Source organism: Calliopsis andreniformis, chromosome 1 (genome assembly GCF_051401765.1).
Source record: "Calliopsis andreniformis isolate RMS-2024a chromosome 1, iyCalAndr_principal, whole genome shotgun sequence".
Taxonomy (NCBI): Eukaryota; Metazoa; Arthropoda; class Insecta; order Hymenoptera; family Andrenidae; genus Calliopsis; species Calliopsis andreniformis.
Window position 1 is genome coordinate 9224261 of NC_135062.1, and position 20391 is coordinate 9244651.

At 31.5% G+C, this 20391-nt stretch overlaps 3 protein-coding genes and 1 long non-coding RNA gene across 4 annotated transcripts; 2 read left to right on the forward strand and 2 right to left on the reverse strand.

The window, feature by feature from the left end:
• Positions 1–1144: 1144 nt before the first annotated feature.
• Positions 1145–1949, reverse strand: LOC143180336 (uncharacterized). The gene is made up of 3 exons (XR_013002106.1): positions 1630–1949; positions 1373–1567; positions 1145–1227 (listed from the first exon to the last, which is right to left on the reverse strand). It is a non-coding gene; the product is annotated as an uncharacterized LOC143180336 (long non-coding RNA).
• Csn4 (COP9 signalosome subunit 4) lies at positions 1461–4490 on the forward strand. Its single transcript, XM_076379987.1, has 8 exons — positions 1461–1561; positions 1632–1711; positions 2559–2677; positions 2762–2898; positions 2995–3109; positions 3215–3404; positions 3474–3851; positions 3925–4490. The coding sequence occupies exons 1-8, from the start codon at positions 1479–1481 to the stop codon at positions 4056–4058; spliced, it is 1236 nt and encodes a 411-aa protein (XP_076236102.1). The 5' UTR covers positions 1461–1478; the 3' UTR covers positions 4059–4490.
• Positions 4491–4908: 418 nt separating this feature from the next.
• On the reverse strand, positions 4909–8990 carry LOC143180321 (voltage-dependent anion-selective channel). Its single transcript, XM_076379973.1, has 6 exons — positions 8835–8990; positions 6676–6998; positions 6471–6592; positions 6035–6143; positions 5735–5943; positions 4909–5639 (listed from the first exon to the last, which is right to left on the reverse strand). Exons 2-6 carry the CDS (start codon positions 6993–6995, stop codon positions 5548–5550), a joined length of 852 nt encoding a protein of 283 aa, XP_076236088.1. The 5' UTR covers positions 6996–6998; positions 8835–8990; the 3' UTR covers positions 4909–5547.
• Positions 8991–9994: 1004 nt separating this feature from the next.
• Positions 9995–20158, forward strand: LOC143182785 (uncharacterized). The gene is made up of 16 exons (XM_076384010.1): positions 9995–10138; positions 10950–11020; positions 11389–11608; positions 11950–12200; positions 12725–12892; positions 13159–13385; positions 13926–14136; positions 14660–14805; positions 15175–15401; positions 16395–16522; positions 17100–17295; positions 17597–17824; positions 17936–18220; positions 18334–18621; positions 18696–18906; positions 19690–20158. Exons 1-16 carry the CDS (start codon positions 10121–10123, stop codon positions 19998–20000), a joined length of 3186 nt encoding a protein of 1061 aa, XP_076240125.1. The 5' UTR covers positions 9995–10120; the 3' UTR covers positions 20001–20158.
• Positions 20159–20391: the final 233 nt, after the last annotated feature.

Consider the following 20391-nt stretch of genomic DNA (forward strand, 5'->3'; position numbering starts at 1 on the left):
ACAAATTACGACGCAGTTAAATTTATGACACGTAAACAAATCGTATAGACACGAAATGTATATAGAACACTATTCAGAGAAACATACATAATTAATGACGTTATAATTAAATAGCGAATTAGAAGTGTACTTTTCATTATCTCAACAGAAACGTACAGAAATAAATACGATTAAGAATATTGTATTTTCAATCGTTTATATCAATGAAAAAATTTTCATTGAATGCTTAGATCACGTATATAATTTTTTTACATTAAAAGTAATCTCAACTTGTTTATTACTAGATTCATTTAAGAAATATTGAATATAAAAAAATAGAAATTTTATTGTAACAGATAATGTTTAACCATGCAAATAGACAACTAAACAATGAAACTTATTCACGTGTTACTTTTGGCGGTTATAATCTAACAAGTAGATAAAATTATAATTCAATAACAATATATTACAGCAACAATAATCCTTAAATGTATTATTCAAAATAACAGGTATATATGGTTCAAATGTTAAGTGAAATATAGTTCTCGATGATTACCTTAAAATATGTGCATTATATATGCACACTGTTTCTTATTCCTCGCGATACTCCACTTCCACGAGTATTTTGTTTATCAGTTTAAAAACTGAAGCATAACTCGAATCTGCGTGTTACGTTCGTTTAATTTAAAACACGTTATACTAGATTTCTATCAGTGATCTACGAAACAAGAACATATTGTTGTCTTTCTATTTGAATTATTTTCAAACACTACGTTAACACTTTGAATTAGAGAGCAATAACCTCTATATTCACTTGCACAGCGCACAGCTTTCATGCGAGTTCACATCGATGGTATTCTAAATCATGGATTATATTATAGAAAGTTAATGAACAACGAATATTAATATGTCACAGAGCGTCATCTTTCTTAGCCTTCTTCGCGCTAATTTTAAAGCTTCGAGTAATTGAAATTAATTTGATGATGATTTTGTTCAGCTTTTTATTGAATGAAACTTCAATATAAAAATATTCGCAAATCTGGACTTTTTTACTCTTTAAAGCTTTATTATAAGTCAAACAAATTATTAATTATTAATACAATGCTGCTTGACAACGAACTATCAAAATTACTAGTCACTTAAATCACTAGAAGAGGTTACTAAATTTTAATCACATCAATTTTTATAATATGAGTATGCATTCCTTAAAATTTTGGTACAAAAATATGTATCTTTAATTAAATAAACCTGGAATTAGAAATTACAATATATAATATCTTAACTAAATAAATTGTAATTTGTAGTTTATTAAAATTTAAGAAAATGTGCAATCAATTTTACGTAGAAAAATATGAGTTCAAAAATTTAGTTCGTAGAAATTGCTGTTATTTACCTCGATTGGTAATCTCATTTTCACAATGCAATTTCCACTGATCAGTCTTTATAGTTCATGATCGTAATACACGCAAATGTAATTTTTGGTTATTCATGTAGAAAAGATGGTGGTGACGGCAGCTGCTGTACGTCAACAACTCACGAATTTAGCGTATTCCGGTGGTTCCCATAAAGATCAGGCGGAAAAGTAAGCCTGTATAAAATATGCGAAGGTACACTGCTTTACTGTAGCATTAACTTGTGCGTAATACTTACAGATATCGAGCGATTTTGGAGTCAATACTATTATCCTCCGGCGAAGAATTAGTTGATGCTTTGAAAGTATTTATCGAAGCAAGTATGTCAACTTTTCCTGAGTATACATATTTCTTTATAATACGCACATAAATGATCCTTTTGAATACTAGTATTATAATCGTAATTTGTGGATAGTTACTACATGGTTAGTATTGTGCTCGTCACGATATAGCGAGGTCGTAAAGTGAGGCATCTAATAGCGACCCAAATTGATATAAATAGATAAAGACTCCTGACTTCATTTCTGAAAGATATGGAAACTTTTCCCTAATGCTTTTCTTATATTTCTTCTGTCTTAGCGCTTGAAACATGTTTATTTTGGTGTCCACCTGTTTCTAGAACCTCACTATATTGTGGCAGACACTGTGCGCTTAGAAATATGGTAATGTTTACTTAGACTCCAGGCTGGAATCAGGCAATGCATATGGGTACAGTATTACATCAAGGATTTAAATGATTGGCTAAGAAATATTGAGTATAAGTGAGGTATCAACACTTAGTATGAGATAGTAAAGCTACAAAAACAAATATGTTTAGATATTATTACAAGAAGTCAACTTCAATAACTGGCGATCTTCTATCATGTAATAGAACAAGTTTGACCGTCTAAGCAAGCATTACTATGTTATAATGCAATAGAATTTAATTACGATCATATAAGTTTGATCTCAGAAATATATTCTTTATTAGAAGCTCATTGTTAAACTATGAATTTGTATTAATAAAACATTACATTTATACATTTCATATGTGTAGTTACTTGTGTTTGTGTGCAGCAATATTTCAGTTATGCACTATATACCTAATCTGAAGAAAATAAAACATAGTATTAATATGTATGTAGCATTTTCTACATCAATGCAAAAGTAAATAATTTTACTTTTCAGTTGTTAATGAATATGTAAGTCTGGTAATATCAAGGCAAATTTTAACAGATGTCAGTAATCGATTATTATTTTTACCCGATGAGATATCAATGACTGTGTCACATTACACATTAGATAAAGTAAGAAGTTTTCATTTTATATTTGTATCAGATACAATTATGTACAACTTATGCTACAATAAAGTTATTTCAATAACATTTCAGATACAGCCAAGAGTTATCTCTTTTGAGGAACAAGTTGCTAGCATAAGACAACATTTAGCTGATATTTATGAACGTAATCAAAATTGGAGGGAAGCAGCTAATGTTTTAGTCGGAATACCATTAGAAACTGGACAAAAGTATATAATCATACATTCATAAAACATTATTAAATCAACAGAAATTTTCCATTACTCAATAATTTTGTAAATAATCATATTGATGATTGTTCGCAGGCAATACACAGTTGACTATAAACTTGAAACCTATCTTAAAATTGCACGATTGTACTTAGAAGATGATGATCCAGTACAAGCTGAGGCATTCATCAACAGAGCATCTCTTTTACAAGTATGTATTAATTAAGATTAAAATATTCTATTAAATTAAGAACTGATTATCATATACCCTATTTGCGATTGTAAATTAATATAAGTTTATTACTTGTTGTTAAAGGCCGAATCCAAAAATGAACAATTACAAATTTACTACAAAGTTTGTTATGCTAGAGTACTAGACTACAGAAGAAAGTTTATCGAAGCAGCTCAAAGATACAATGAATTATCATATAGATCTATAATACACGAAGATGAACGCATGACTGCACTTAGAAATGCGTTAATTTGTACAGTGCTGGCTTCTGCAGGCAAGTATTTAAATTTATTTTCTAGCATACGTATTAAAAAATAATGATTAACTCTAATTTCAAAATTAGGACAACAAAGAAGTCGTATGTTAGCTACCTTATTCAAAGATGAACGTTGCCAACAACTTCCTGCATATTCGATTCTTGAAAAAATGTATCTAGATCGTATTATTCGACGCTCTGAATTGCAAGAATTTGAAGCCTTGTTGCAACCACACCAAAAAGCGTGTACAATCGATGGATTAGGTTCAACTATTCTCGACCGTGCCGTTATAGAACATAATTTATTATCCGCTAGTAAATTATACAATAATATAACTTTTGAAGAGTTGGGTGCATTGTTGGAAATTCCACCAACGAAAGCAGAGAAAATTGCTAGCCAAATGATTACAGAAGGACGAATGAATGGATACATCGATCAGATTGATTCTATTGTACATTTTGAAAGTAAGCTTAGATAAATTGATAAGTGAATTTTATCTATAATTTTATCTATAATATTTTATTAAATATTTTTCAGCACGAGAAACATTGCCAACATGGGATAAACAAATACAGTCTCTTTGTTATCAAGTAAATCAAATAATAGAAAAAATCGCTCAAACTGAACCAGAATGGATAGCAAAAGCAATGGGAGATCAAATGGTGCATTAATATAACTTTTTTAACTTTAAATAAACACACAGAACATAAAACATTGGATGTTGATTTTTTAAATATGCTACTAATGAATTTTTGGGGCAATAAGAAAGTATCGTCGTACTTTTACAGCGAAGTTTGTGTATTATGAGCGATGTAATATTTAACATGCTCGTTAATTTTTTATGTTAATATGCATGAAATTAATTTTTATATGATTAATAAATAAATTTTGGTTTTCAAGATAGAAAAAACATAAACGCTAAGCAACTTTATAAAACGTTTCATAACAATTTAGGTTTTGTGACCATAGTTAGTCTATTATTTATAAAAATTGAAAAATAAAATAAATATGAAACCACGCGAATAAAAATTTATTAATGAAGTACACCTAAGAAACCATTATACAGTTTACACAAATGATACTCTAGTTATGAAATTAACTTGTTCTTGTAAATAAAGCATTCACACTCCACATAAAATAAAGTTTTCTTTATTCTAAAAACTAGTCAAAGCTTTGTTCAAATTTTACTCTGCGTTTAACAATCGTTGATGCATAGGAGAATAAAGTTTTATGAGTACAAACCTCTTACTGATTATAATTACTACGTAAAACAGGATTATGGAATTATTTACAACTAAAAATGTTTATTTACTCACATAGTATTATTTCACAAATTTGAAATATTTATGCAAACGACCAGACTTCAAATTATTGGAATATTGTCTTTGTAACTAAAAACGAATTTCGCAATCTTGGATGAGCCATTCTGGCAGTATCGTTTTATATTAGTTATGCAGGCAGGAATGAATGTTGATTACATTTTAAAAACGAAAACTGACGATCATACCATTTAATTCCAAGTCCCTGTATGTAACTATTTATTTTATATAATAGTAAGTGCAAGGATTTTTACAGTAAATCCAATCGTTAACATTATTCGTCTAATTACAAGAACTTACGTGCAGCGTACTTACTTTAATCAAAGTTTACAAGTACTTTACATGATAACATTTATTCATTTAAAATTATTTATATTCTTTTCTAATTTAATTTTATCAGTTTTTGTAATTAACGTTATCCCACGGCTGGGTACTTTTCCTTCGTATAATTTCTGAACTATTAATTTTTAATTTTAATGTAACTGGATATTTTAACAGGAACTGGTAACAAGCTGCACCACATCAAGTTTAAAAGAATTACAGAGGAAAGAATAATACACTTCTATTTCACTCAAAAGAGTTGTGAATCGTATTGTTCATAATAAGATATTGTTATCATAGTATTTTTACACTCATAATTGTGTATATTTTAAACTAACATCCCTTTAACTAATCTTAAACGATGCATGATATTTTGTAGCATCCATTCTGGGATAAACCTATCTACACATTATAGGCAATACTTTATCTGAAGCATGTACTGGTGATGCTGTCTTTATGACTCGAAGGTCATGAAAAAGTTTAGTGAGTCAAGTCCTTTTATTTCTGTAATCATTTATATTTAAGCTTCGAGGTTCAATGCAACACCAATCTTGTGTCCACCTGAACCAAAGTTCTTTCCATCTATATTTGTTGAGAGTGTCACAGTTACACCTAAAAGTACAAACGAAAATATGTTGTAATTTAACAGGATTTAAAAATCTTAAATAAATTGAATTTGCTAGTTTTCAAATGGAGATAAATCTTACCATCACGTAACTTTTGTTGATATCCTAAACCGACCTGGAGGTGAGAATTCACCTTAGCTCTAACACTTGCATCGTTATCAAGATTGTATTTTGCACCGAGTCCAAATTGTGTAACATTATTACTAGCATTCCAAGCTAGATTGACTGCTCCTTCTAAGTCTGGTTTCACTTTGTGGTAAATAGAACCACTGAATTCACGGCCATTATCGCTAATAAAACATAGTACAATAAATGAATATATTAAGTAATATTTTTTCATAAGCTGCTTCTCCTAAAAGCATTTATACTATATATACATACACAGCTGTATGAAGAGCAAAATCAGAGGCAGTAAATCCAAGTGCAAAATTATTCTTTGTAAGTTTGTTTCTTTTTGTGTCGAAACAAGCTTGATAACCAGACAGCCATCCTATAATAAAATTAAAGTATTTTATAATTTTAGAAAATTTCGGTCATTTGTGGTTCTATTACATATATATTACTGTCTTACATCGTTTTTCTGGAATGTCTTGGACATTGGGGATAATAGAGGAAGGAGCCTGATTGGATTTGCAAGGAATCACATGAAGATAATCATACGAAAAATATTTAATATTTCTCTATTTTAAAATTTAAAACGTTTAATATGGGCATTCCTAACTTTATAATATGAAGTTAAGTTGAAATACGCAGTGTCAAATATATTAGCAGTATAAATTATTATCATAGATCAATAACATATGTATCTTTATCTCACCTTGATATCCTACAACAGCTGATGCATTGATAAGAGGCCCAGCAGAAAGACTGAGATCGAAATCAGCTTTTACAGAGACATTCTCATGTTTGTAACTTGTCTTTAATTGTCCAGTCTTGGTCCTACAACAATAAAGAAACAACATGAATTTTATATTATGAATAATTATAATAAAAATTAAAACTTTAAGATTAGAACACTCTACCCTGTTTGTGGGGAGAAAGTGCAGCTATAACCAAGAGTAAGACCATTGAGCAATTTATCAGCCAGTGTAACGTCAGTGGCAAGGGTATTATCAGTATTCCATTTTTCAGTAAATGTTAATCCATAATCTTTAATTTTGTATTTGGTTTCCAAGGTACCAGATACTTTTCCAGTATCTTGATTGGATACTCCACCGCTAGAGAACTCTACACCAGAGCTAGTTTTTGTTTTAACATCTAATTTAATTAGACCAAAATGGTAACCTTGGCTGAATATATCTCTAGCACTTTTGCCTAAGTCTCCATATGCTGGTGGAGCCATGGTCTACAAAAAGATAATTGAAATATTACACACATTTTTTAATAATCTTTACAAAATAGTATGCATTTATACTTATACATACGTCAACTAGAAGTTAGTTACATAAGGTATCTTCTAATCGATAATACAGACAAATTGTTAGTTTATGAAAATAAATTGAAGATACAAAATACTATTTTATAATACTTTCTTTGTTACAAAAATGAATAAAATAAGTATGCATTTAACTTCAGTACTGCACATATAGCAAAACAGATTTTTTTTCATTTTTCTACATTTATTTCTACAAGCAAAGATAATTTGATATAAACTTATTATCCATCTCTAATATTTAAAGGATTTTGGACTTAGTATCTAAAAATGGCATCTATTTATTTAAGCTAAGACATATCTGTTGTAAATTGGTATTAAACATAATAATCTACATTTAAGGTAAAAATGGCTTATTAAAGCAGATATGTATCTAATTGTATATTACTTTATCAAAAAATATATTTAAATCTATACTTAAGCTAAAGATGGATATTTTATATCCCCTGATAATAAATAAATACTAGTTAAAATATTAAATAGACTATAACTCAGGAACAAGGTCATATTGAACATAAATATATGTGAATTCTTTTCATCATTTGTGTGTCTTAAATTTTCTACATAATTGTGATAAGTACATACATATATTCTTCATAATTACTTCAGGCATTTTTCTCAAAAATGGGGTCTTGTGTAAAAAAATATTACAGTTACAATAAATAAAATTAAAATAAAATATTTAAAGAGATCAAAAGAATGAGTACTATGTTTTTAAATCTACTTTCGCTAAAGAAATCTATAATTTTTTGAATTTAACGCTCGGACACTAACTAACATTTATATCTCTAATTACATATTTAAATATACATAGTACTAAAGAATTCTAATAATAGTAATCCTTAACCTATAAATGAAATATACATGTAACAAAATCTAACACTAATGACATATTATACTCAAATTAAAACAATAGAATTATAATTAGTGCTAAGTCATGCCATCATCTGCCATTAAAATAAATAAAAAAGTAAGACTGTACAAATGTTACACTATTATAACATTGTGTTGCACAATTATTAATATATATATAAAGTTATTACTATAATCTGCAATATGACATAAGACAGCATTTGTTACATATAATCTTCAAACAATGAAACAAAAAAAAGTATCTTATAATACATACACACATGTGCCAAGTTTACGAAGGACACAAAATATATTTCACAACAAGTAAAAACAAAAAGCAAGATTATTGCAACTATTAACAACTAATTGAATTAATACAACAATGAGTGCCAAGTTATTTCTGAACAACTTTCTCCCAGACACTCGCGAAAAGAATATTACAATCACAGCGAAAAGTTTACGTCACTGTTTCTCAAAAATAATAAAAGAACAGGTCAAATAACGATGCATCAATAATTTTGCAGTAATCTAGAGCAAAAATGGAGTGGTATTGACCTGTCCCTAGGTATTACATAAGGCGTAAATCAGCGACATCCAATTTCCATAAATTACTCGAGTTTCGCGCTGTTATACATGAAATAATTTCTCATCATATAAATCGTGATTTCGTAACGTACCAGATAAGAATGAGACGTTCAATCGCGTTCAAACTGACAAAATCAACTGAAACGGTCGCGTATGATGCTGCTAAGCGACAGCCGACATTACTTATCGCTAACCCATGCCGGCTTTGCAAGAATTCGCAATATTTCGTAAAAGCTATGCGCTCTATACGATACAACGAGGTCTGCAACGTAAATACAACGCATGCAAATGATACAATCAGTTAATACTTACTATTTTATGTTATAAGACACGAGTGAGGAAAACTGTGTGACTTCGCCTAAGAATTGCGTACGTGAGACGGGTACACCAGCCGAGAAAGAAAGATACGACTTGTGCGCAATTGCGCTCGCGCATGCGCCGAGAAATAAATTCTAAAAAAAATTGAAACCTATTTTTGCGCGGAAACATCGATAATATATTCAAAATAAAATCGTGAAATAAAGTTTTGGTGGTATTTTTTTTATAAACGACATGTATTTGCTCGTTTAATTGATCTGTTGATCTAGTTTCTAGATATTACGTAACCTCAACAAAGAGACCACTCTTGGAGGCGTATATTTTGCACCGTATCGTCCAATACCGTTTATTGAACTTTCGGGGTGCCGACAGGGATAATGGCTAACGTAGTCTAGTCTTTCGAAAATTTTAAAGGAGAAACGAGTTTTATGATGATATATTTTTTATTTACTATTGCTGTAAATGAACTTAATAATATAATACAATGAAGAATATTATATTTGTTATGAGCTTTCAGGATCTTCAGAGAAATTAGGATATTAATCCCTGTATTACTGTGTCTGAGTATGTTACTGAAGTTCATGAATGAAAACACATAGCATGTTTTTCTTGTATATGAAAATAAATGTTGACGCGCGTAGCGTAGTTGAGTATTGTTTACAATTAGGAGCTTAATTTCGTACACAGGCTGCTAAGACCAGGTAAAGGTAAAGGCACCAAGTGAATATATACACCTTTTAAACGATAACGTTGTTCATTAACATTGTAAATTGCTTTCTGAAGCATTCTTCTCTTGAAGCAGCCCCAAACGACTCCTGGCATAAGAGTTTCGACAAAATTATATCGATCGAAGTAGCTAGAAGACGCTAGAGACCCCCGCTGCGCCTACTATGGATTGTCTCCAAAAAACGAAAGGAACTCTCGCGTGTACGGGCATCCCGCGATATTGTAGAACTACTTGGATCATTCTGCACGTTTCGAGAGCCAAAAATACACTGGGCAGGCACGATGCAGTGCGGCACAGCGTTCTCCACGCGAACTGAGAGTCTTCACGAACGAAGACGGTAGAGTACATACGGTCTAGATTGTACCTTTGGCAGACACCGCGCGCGGTATATTTTTAATAAGACGAAATGTATATATAAACGATCGTACAAATTAGATATTCAGTCTGTACGAACCCTTCCGCATTCGAGCATCGAGATTTTCTATACGAACATTAAACGGACACGGCACGCAAACAAGTCTGATTGCCAACGTTTATCGATCGTTGATCGACCATGTCGCAACAAAGTTCGGTAGGTTTTAGGTGTTTAACTTGAGAATAAAATCGTTCATAAATTTGTTGCAGAATTAATTCTGTCAGCTGTACTATCTATCGTTATCATTTTCGAGGAGCTTAAACTACTTAAGAACGATAGAGAAAATTACTGTTACGACTAGCTATAAACTACTATTATTTTCTGTCTAAACTTTAATCCACTTTCGTTGCCTCCTTGTTAGAATACGAATTAATGAAAGAATACGAAAGAATTAATTTCAAAGAGTAAGGGAAAAGGTACATAATGAGTTCGTAGCGAGAAATTATTGTGTATAGTTACTCCAGTTAAACGTCTGTTTTACGTTAGAGAAGAAGAAAATAGAGTTTATAATAGGAAATGTACATATATTCAAGTATTACGAAATTCTTAAGTGAATCGTGTACGTACAACTATAGTAGACTTAGGAAGCCATCATTTTCCGCATTGCACGTATTGCGTTAAGACAATGTTAATTAGGAATGTACAGTATGCCTACCTTAATAGTTTTCACGTAATTAGGTATTTGTCGTACTAAAGAAAACGCGGCAAAGTTACTTGCTCCATATTAGATGAAGATTATACCTAAAAAGGTTCCAAACCAAACTTGTATTATTATGTTATATAGTAAATGAAGAATTAATATATTGTATTTAAATATTGAAGGAGATCATAATTTAAAAAAAAGTTAATGTTATCTGAAAAATGTTAATTTTTTATCGTACCTTTTATAATAAATTAATCCGAGTAATTTAATGTATTAGATAAGGATATTTAATATCGCATAATAATCGTACAATAATGTTTTTAGGGAGCGTCGTCAACATTGGCAGGAAAAAGTTCTGCAACATACAAAATTCTACAAGATGACAGAGTCGGAAGGTAACTGTCACAATTGACATCGATATTTACTTTGTGTTACAATTAATCACAAAAATATTTATTTTATGTGTAAATGAATTTTGCTAAATTCTTGCGTTTTTAAATTAAAAAACAATCACGTCTAGAGAAAAAGGGGTAGAAAAAAATAAAAAATGAAATTAAATTCATAGCAAATAATCGCTAAATAGAAGTATCAATATAAAATAAGAAAATCGTCAATAAAAATATTATCACAGAATAGTGAAAGAATAAAATAAGAAATAAAAGTGAAAAGTCTATACGTATAATATCCAAAACGAAAGTGTTCTTTTTGTTATTCTCTGCGTATGTTAGCAAAGATATCTTTAAAAATAATTTGTTTGATTTAGATACATGGTGGCAAACAAGGAGTTAAAAGCAGGTGAAGAAATCGTCACAGAGATGCCCTTTGTAGTCGGACCAAAGGCATTCACTCAACCCTTGTGCCTTTCGTGTTACACACCTTGGCCCCCTACACTCGACGATAAGCCGCTTTGTTCTAAATGCGGATGGCCTGTCTGCTCCGCAGAATGCGAAAATCAACCACAGCATAAAAATTATGAATGTGAGGTATGAGTCGAAAAAAATTGTGTCGAATCAAAAAACGATAAGAGCCTAGGATAAGATAATACCTAAATCTGATTGAAAATTTGTAGGTGTATTATGACAGAAACATGAGCCACTGCAATTTAAAGAATATTTGAAACAATTTTCACAAAAATTATCATAACAAAGAATATGTAAAGAAACACTAAAGAATATTATTTCGTTCAATATCTACGTCATAGGCAAATACTACTGAATTTTTAAAATTCATATTTATTTTACGTTTAAGCTGGCGTCATAGATACTGAAGGCAATAATTTATTATTTTAATTAAATTAGATACTTATTAAATGTTTTGTTTATAGATATTTGCACAGGCCAATGAAAAATTCAACGTAGCAGCTGCGTTACAAGACCCTAACGAAAACGGGGTACCGCAATTGGAGTGTATAACACCTTTAAGATTACTTTTGGAGTCTGAGAGGAATCCTGAGAGATATAATGCTGAAGTGAAGGACATGGAGGCTCACAATAAAATACGATGTAAGAAGGAGCATTGGAAATCGGATCAGGTGAACATTGTGGAATATTTGAGAAATCGACTTAAATTCGAGAGGTAAAGATTATTTGTTAACTAAAGTTTATTCAAATAAGCTCTATCTCTTTTACCTTTTTTTATGTTAGTTTCCTTTTTTTACTACTTAATTTATCATCAACTGGCACAACTTTCAAAAATAAACAAATAGAAAGAAGAAACTATTTTTTTCTCTAATTTCTTAAACTTCTAAAATTTTTTAATTTGTTAAGAATAGTATACAGAGAACCAACAATGCATTAGAGAGGAATTTCTTTTCATTGACTTAAATATACTATTTTTCTTAAGAATGGGAATATTAAATTATTTATGCAAATAGCGATAGTGTATATGCAAAATTCTTTAAAGATATACATACATTACACGCTTCGGTTATTGGACATGTCCCAATATGTCAATCGTTAAACAGCATTAATAATGCTACATTATAACATATCATTGCTCACTGATTAAATTAGCAATTTTCTATTTGCATGATGACGTCGAGAATTCAAATGGTTACAAGATATCGGATGACAGTTTCTAAATAAATTTATTTATTACAGATTTACGGAAGAGCAAATTCAAACGGCATGTGGGATCTTAGAAATAAACACTTTTGAAGTTCGAACAGCGAATGGATTTAGCGCAAGAGCTCTATATCCAACAGTCGCTCTAATGAATCATTCTTGTGTATCTAATACGTGTCATAGTATTTCACCAACTGATTTCAGGTAAAATATTCATTTTGTTAACTCTGTCATGGAATACCATCTATATCTCAATAGGTTTTCTATATGTAATATCTATGGTTATAAGACAAAACCACCTAAGTCACATGTTTTTATTTTCGAAATATTAGCGTTTAAAGTTCTCAGCTTCCAGATTGTCTCATGAGGCTATGGATGGTTATGCATTCATGGAAAATATAAATAAATAAACAAGTAGATAATGCATTTCATATGCAAAAATATGATTCTGTCTTTTTTCGTGTTTTTAGGATACGATTGCGCACGACAGTTGACATTCCCTCAGGCGGTGAACTTTACGGAAGTTACACGCACTCATTATATCCGACAATGCTGAGGAGGGAACACCTCCTCGAAGGAAAACACTTTGCATGCGCCTGCCCAAGATGTTCAGACCCCACAGAGCTTGGAACTCACATGTCTTCTTTAAAGTGCAATAAATGCGATAATGGAATCATCTTATCTTTGGATTCTCTAGGTAATTGTTACACAATAACAGGGAAACCGTTTAACTTACAGTTATGCAAGCACAATTAAGTAAAATCAGTGAAACGGTTCTTGAAAAATAGTTTTATAAAATGAAATTAAGAGGGATAAGTGATATTACTAGATTGTGAATTTTTATGCAATTTCATATTTTTATAAACACAGTTAAAAAACGGAAACTGGATATAAATTTGCTTCATCTTTTAAATACTACACTTTCACTCTATTTTTTACATTCTCTATCTTTCCAAATATTATTATTTTTATAGATTTCAAATTTTCATAAATGCATAAAAATCTGCAGTCTAAATATCACTTATGCTTGCATAAATACTAGTTAAACAGATTGGTAGATTACAGAAATGGGCAATATTTCATTCTAATGGCAATGTTAATTATATTAGGAATTTATTTGAGTCATTTGTGGTGATGAAGAATTTTGAATTGGATGAAATATGAATATCTTTTCGACCAAAAGGAGTTTAATTGTTTTTCCTAGAATATTAACATTGTGACTATAAATATCTCACAGATCCCGATAGCTCATGGAAATGCACTCACTGCGAATTCACGACCTCTGGACAAGCAGTCCGAAAAGTGTTACGAATTATACAAGCGGATGTGGATGCAGTGGAGGCCATCAGCGGAGCAGACGGTGCTGATGCTATTCTAGAAAGGGAAACTGTTATGAAGAAGTACCATTCTGTTTTGCATCCTCGCCACGCTTTTAACACCATGATCAGGTAAGCTTTATTTCATTCAAAGAATTAGAAAGAAAAGTATTTTGTTTGGACGTTTCATTTAAAGCGTTAGTTGCCACACTACGATCGTAGAAGTTTCAGCAAACTTTGTACGATGAGTCTAATTTCAACCCTTTGTACGTGATGTCTTTAAAAATCGATGAAAATAAATATAAAGTTTATATATTAAAATAAGTATGGTCATTAACGGATGACATATTTATTGAAAATTGATCGTGTGGTCATTATTAAATAAATATTTCTATATGGAGTCCACAGAGTTCAAAGGAATAAACGAAACTACTTTTGCTTGAATAATTCATTGATCTGGCAATGCTAGTCACAGAAGACTATACACTCTATACATGTATATATATATACAAGAAATATGTTTGTGAAAAATTAATCATAAAAAATGAGGAAAATAATCATCAACTTTATAACGAGGAAACACTGTATCAAGAAAGTAAAAACAAGTCAAGTTATAATTATATAATTACAATAATTTAACTAACATTGTTTTCAGACACTCGTTAACGCAAATGTACGGCCGTGTTGATGAATATCTCCTAGACGATTTGCCAGACGTCGTATTGGAGCATAAAATCGATATGTGCAAATTGCTGCTTCAAGTATTGGATGTTGTAGAACCGGGTTACTCTCGTATTAGAGGTGAGAATTATTTCATGATATACTACTTCTATTACATTTTAAAGCTAGAACTATCAAAGATTAACGCAAATATAATTATTTATATCAGAACCTCCAAAACTACACGTTATTTTAGAAAAATGTAGGTAAAAAAATAATACCTTCACAGCTTTTTATAAACGAAGAAATACTTTCCAAAATATGAGCTGTGTTTGTTATTTTGCTTTGGTAGTTTTAGCATTAATATTAATATAAAATATTTCTTATGTATATCTCTACTAAAATTACTAATATTATGGATAACAAATTATTTATGAGATAGCAATATTAATGAATGGATCGTGTTTCAGTAGCAAATACTTTAATACTTTTCTTTTTCTGTTATCGAAGGAATGACTCTATACGAGCTCCATGCACCTTTACTGTTCATCGCCAAAACGCAATGGAACGCTGGAGTGATCGACGAAGCAGCGTTGAAATCGAAAATGATAGAGGCTTCTGAAATTTTAAAAGAATCTGCCACTATTTTGTGCTTGGAACCACCAGATACGCCCGAGGGGCAAATAGGAATTGTTGCGAAAGAGTCCTTGGTACAACTCGAACAATCAATCAATAACTTATGAAAAATTTTCATTTCATTGTAAATATGACTCAATTTATACGATTTGTGTTACTTTGCTAATAAATGTGTATATGATAAATGTGTACAATAAATATATACGTAAATATGTAAAAAATTAAACTCTGATGTAAAAATTATAATCGATTCTTGAATCGCTACGTAAAATTATTGGCACCATTTTTAAAGAGAAAGTATGAAAATTACCTAATAGTAGACCAAGGTAAAAGTGATTTTAAATGCTAATTAGTATAGCTTCTTTTTAATTTAAGCATTTTTTAGAATTAATTCTACTATTTTTATCGAGTCTACGTAATCTAAAAACATTTTCCTCTACCTAACTATGTGTACAATAGCATAAAATATTCAAAGCGAGAAACATGTATAAAGAAAAAAGGGAAAAATAAAACATTCTTAGAAGCATGAAAATAGTAAAATCCAAAAGAATAATATCATAAGACTTCTCTGTATAAAATAATGAATTTTTGCTTCATTCTTTTACAGACTCTATTACCAACAATTAAGTGTAATCATCAACTCAATATTCTTCACTCCCATAAATTTCTGGTCCCTTTAATAACTGGTTTACACCATATTCAAAAAGCTCAGTCAACATGAATCAAGGATACCTATAGATACAAATACGAAATGTGTACACAAAAGCATGGAATGGGCAGACGCTCGCAAAGTCACATGCGCCGTTTAATAAAAAAGAGAATAAAACTGACAAAGAAGTTGATGAACGCGTGTCATTGCATTTTCTGATCCAATGCCCACGCGTCGTTTCTTCGCGGAGCGCTCTGCAAGCACGCGCTACATTGACTTCTAATAATATAAAGCGCACCAAGAGTGTACCAAAGACAGAGAGATACAGCCAGCTCTACCGCTACACAACTTCCTGTATTTCGGTATCAGTTACGACCCCGTAGGAAATATACAAGACAACACGACTCCCACGAGTCTGAATATCGCGTTCGTATGAAACACGTAGCGTTTTGCTGAAGAAAAAGAAGTAGTCAAAGTAGTGTCGCGAATAGGAAGAATGACGACAGAAGAGAAATCGAAGAGCGCGACGCCCACGTTGAAATACAAACTTACACGATCGGAAAAACTTGGCAGGTATAAACATAAAATTGTCTACGATCTATAATTATAGTAAGGTCTTGGATCTATAAAAACGTCGGAGCAGCATTCTTCGAACGATTGTTACACGCAGCGAAAGGCATTCGACACTCTCTTTTACAAATCTTTGAAGCGAATGCGCCATCAGGGAATTTTGAATTCTATTAATGATTACAAATTCTTGGAATTAAAAATACAATACTTGAAATACGATGGCTTTGAAAGCCTGACAGTTAGAAATTTTCAAAATCTTTAAACATTACATTGCTCACAGAATAGTACAGTCACTAAATGTAGTTTATAATTACTTTGGTTTCTTTACATAGTTTACATTTAGTTCTAAATTTAACTCTAATACACTCTATACGTGTAATAAACATTGTCATGTAATAAAATCAGTATTTCATTGGAGATTAAAATTTTGAGGACATTCGAAGTTCTTAAGCTACAAAAGGGTTTAAGTATCTCTAAGATTTGTAAAATTTTATAAAATGGTAGGAACATGCTGTAGTAAATAAAAATACAATTCTCTGTGTGATCAGTATCGTATAAGATATCCTATGTTTTTTGTAAGATATTTGCAAGCAGCGAAGAATTTAGGAGCTGGTGAAGTAATACTGCGGGAGAAACCGGTTACTGTTGGACCATTTACATCGAGCACAGATTATGTCTGCTTCGCATGTTTGCGTTTGCTACCGAAAATCAAAAAGGGAACGCAATACGTTTGCTCCAAGTGCAATGTAGCACTCTTGTGTGGCACAGCCTGCGAGGTAATAAATAGTACAACAATGCAAAAACTGTATTCTATTTTTTATATTAAATTGTGTTGCTAACTAAAGCGCTAAGAAGAAAATAACTAAGAAAACAATCATCTTCAGAAGCTGTTCTTTCAAATAAATAGTTATTTTCACGAAAAAAGAATTAGACAATTTAGAATGTTAAAAATTTAAGTTTTAGACCTTCCACATATACTATATTTCATTTTTTATTTGCTCCTTTAATATGTGAAACCTTGATTCGCAAATACTTTCCTGTTATTTACATTCCATTTAACTTAACTTGCTTTTCCAGAATGAGCCTAAATATCACACATCAGAAGAATGTAGTCTACTTAAAAGTAATAACGAGTTATCAGCGGATAATATAATGGACCTCATCGGAGTATTATTACCTCTAAGGTTGTGGCTTTTAAAACAAACAAATTCGGAAGTATGGAAACAAATCGAATCCATGGAATCCCACGTGGATAAGAGAAGAAATACCTCTGTTTGGAGGGACAGAGAAACAAACGTTATAAATGTATGCACAAATGCAAATAATGAAACATTTATTCTAATGCTCGATCTCTATATAAGTAATAGTAATTGTCAATTAATTTTAAATAGTTCATCTATGAATTTGTATGAGCAGGTGATGAAAGCGCTTTGTTTAGTCCCTAAAAGCGATCCATCAACCTCGGAGCTTTTGCAACAGCTGTGCGGAATTTTGGATGTTAATACCTTCGAGCTGCGATCTCCAGGAGGTCTGGATGGTTTACTTTTGCGAGGTTTATATGCAGAAGCCTCCCTGATGGCTCACGATTGCAGAGGGAATACTCATCTCACTGTGGATGACAATTTTCATCTGACCGTGTATGCTAGTCTGCCGATCGAAGCAGGCGAACCTATTCTTTTTAATTACACGTCATCACTTCTGGTTCGTTCATTTTTTTAATTATAAACAGATGCTAAGCATGAGACGCTTCTAAAACTTGCTACAAGTTTAATTAAACTTTCATCTGAAACTGAATTTATTTATCATATTTCTAGGGAACCTCAGGCAGAAGGGAACATTTGCGAGAGGGAAAATACTTCGACTGTGAATGCCCATTATGCAAAGACCCCTATGAAATGGGATCATACATGAGCAGTATTTTGTGCCCACGGTGTAGAGAAGGTTACATAGGAATACAAAATCCTTTAACAGTTACTCCATATGAAAGAGGAATAAGGTGGCAATGCAACAAATGTAAAAGCAACATTGCAGGGCGTTTAGTAAGGGCCACTTTGGACATAACCAGAATGTTGATAGATAGTACAGACGATAGCGACATTAAAGTTTGTATTTATTCTTAATCAAGATATGCATTATTGAATTTGTAAAATTTACGTTTATCGTGATCATGTTTAAGGGCCTGGAAACATTGACGACAAAATTGTTACGATCATTACACCCGAATCATTTCTTAATGCTATCGTTGAAACAGAAGCTGTTGGCTGCGTATAGAAAAGAAGTAGCATCGCCGAATCCGCAGAAGAAAATTATGCAAAGAATGTTAGACGCGTGTAAAGAAATGTACGATGTGCTAGAAATCGTTGAACCAGGCATATCTCGATTGAAAGGTAATTTTTAATTAAATAAGTATTAAATGTTTACTAATGTAAGTAATGAATCGTTTAAATTAGATAAGTTAAATGAGTTAATGAAATAATACTAATAATTTAAATATCAGCATTCCCTTGCGATATTTTATATTATGATAATATTTATTATATATTAGTTTTGTGGTCATTTAAAAGTAGCACTATGTGATACGATAAATATGAACATTTTCTTCACCTATCTGGAAGCATATCACAGCAAGCGCGCAACTAGCCAGTTATACCGAGAGAGCCACAAAATAAGAAAAACCCAAGAAATGAGGACTCCGAGGATAGGTATAAAAGGGCGATGACGACGTCAGGGAGATACTTTCTGAGTAGGTGACCCGATCGACCCAAGTGACCTAGACTTTGACTAGCAGCTTTTGGTAGAACTCGACAGAACCAACTTTGGAAAGGGGTCTGGACAAGTGATCTAGACGACCTAGATTTTGCCTCAGTAGATCTTGGCAGAATGTGTCCTAGACTTTCGAAGGCCACGCTAACCTTTTGAGTAGATAGTTTTGGAAAGAAGTCTGGGCAAGTGATCTAAGTAACCCAAGCTTTGCCTTGGTAGATCCTAGCAGAACGAATCCTAGACTTTCGAAGACTAAGCTCTCTTTAATCGAACTCGTTTCTGGAGTTTTCCAATTTGAACGTTGATCAAATCCTCGACTAATGACAAGAATTAAAACTATCATTACTATACAAATCTCGTATTTAAATTTTAAATGTCAATATTAAATATTGAATTTTAATTTCTAGGAATAATGTTGTATGAAATGCACTTACCGATGGTGCTGTTGGCAAATCGTGCGTACGCCGCGCGTGAAATTTCTTCGACGGAACTCGCTTCGCGCCTCGAGGAAGCCGGAAGTCTACTGAAGAGGTCCCTACGAATGCTCCTTTTGGAACCAGCGGACACGCCAGAGGGTAAATTAGCTAAACGAGCTCTGCAAGAATTGAAAGGACTGAATCAAAATATAGCCGATGTCAAAACAATCAGTACGGTAGAAGAGACCCATACCCACAAGAAAAGGAAGTCGCAAAAGAAAAATCCTAATAAAAATAAATGACTACCAAAATGCTTACGTATGATACATGTTGAACTCTACTAGTTGTTTCTGTTTTATTTAAATAAGCATTGTTATTCATTATACCTATTATATTTTGTACTATTTTAAAGAGTAAACGTTATATGAATATGTTAAACTATTATAATGTAACTTTAAAATACTGTTATTTCTATATAAATTATATGTTACTCTCGCAGTGAAGTTCTGTTTTTGGTTGTTGATAACCTTGTTTAATATCATGTACAAATTATAAAAGCTATTATACCTTTTTTGAATCAAATTTTGTTTCTCCCAAAATTAATTTTTTTAAATTATTATAAAATTATATATTGTTTGCGCAAAAATATTGTCTTAATTTACTGTACCTAATTTTTCTTTTAAAGTTCTTCTG

What these genes read in the sequence shown, in the direction of transcription:
- Csn4 (XM_076379987.1), top strand. Translation starts at nt 1,479, where the DNA reads ATGGTGGTGACGGCAGCTGCTGTACGTCAACAACTCACGAATTTAGCG. An exon ending in CACATTACACATTAGATAAA is followed by an intron (nt 2,678 to 2,761) that starts GTAAGAAGTTTT and finishes ATAACATTTCAG; the next exon opens with ATACAGCCAAGAGTTATCTC. An exon ending in ACAGAGCATCTCTTTTACAA is followed by an intron (nt 3,110 to 3,214) that starts GTATGTATTAAT and finishes TTGTTGTTAAAG; the next exon opens with GCCGAATCCAAAAATGAACA.
- LOC143180321 (XM_076379973.1), bottom strand. Translation starts at nt 6,995, where the DNA reads ATGGCTCCACCAGCATATGGAGACTTAGGCAAAAGTGCTAGAGATATA. An exon ending in ACTTTCTCCCCACAAACAGG is followed by an intron (nt 6,593 to 6,675) that starts GTAGAGTGTTCT and finishes TTATTGTTGTAG; the next exon opens with GACCAAGACTGGACAATTAA. An exon ending in TCAACAAAAGTTACGTGATG is followed by an intron (nt 5,640 to 5,734) that starts GTAAGATTTATC and finishes TTGTACTTTTAG; the next exon opens with GTGTAACTGTGACACTCTCA.
- LOC143182785 (XM_076384010.1), top strand. An exon ending in ATTTCACCAACTGATTTCAG is followed by an intron (nt 12,893 to 13,158) that starts GTAAAATATTCA and finishes TCGTGTTTTTAG; the next exon opens with GATACGATTGCGCACGACAG. An exon ending in GCTTTTAACACCATGATCAG is followed by an intron (nt 14,137 to 14,659) that starts GTAAGCTTTATT and finishes CATTGTTTTCAG; the next exon opens with ACACTCGTTAACGCAAATGT.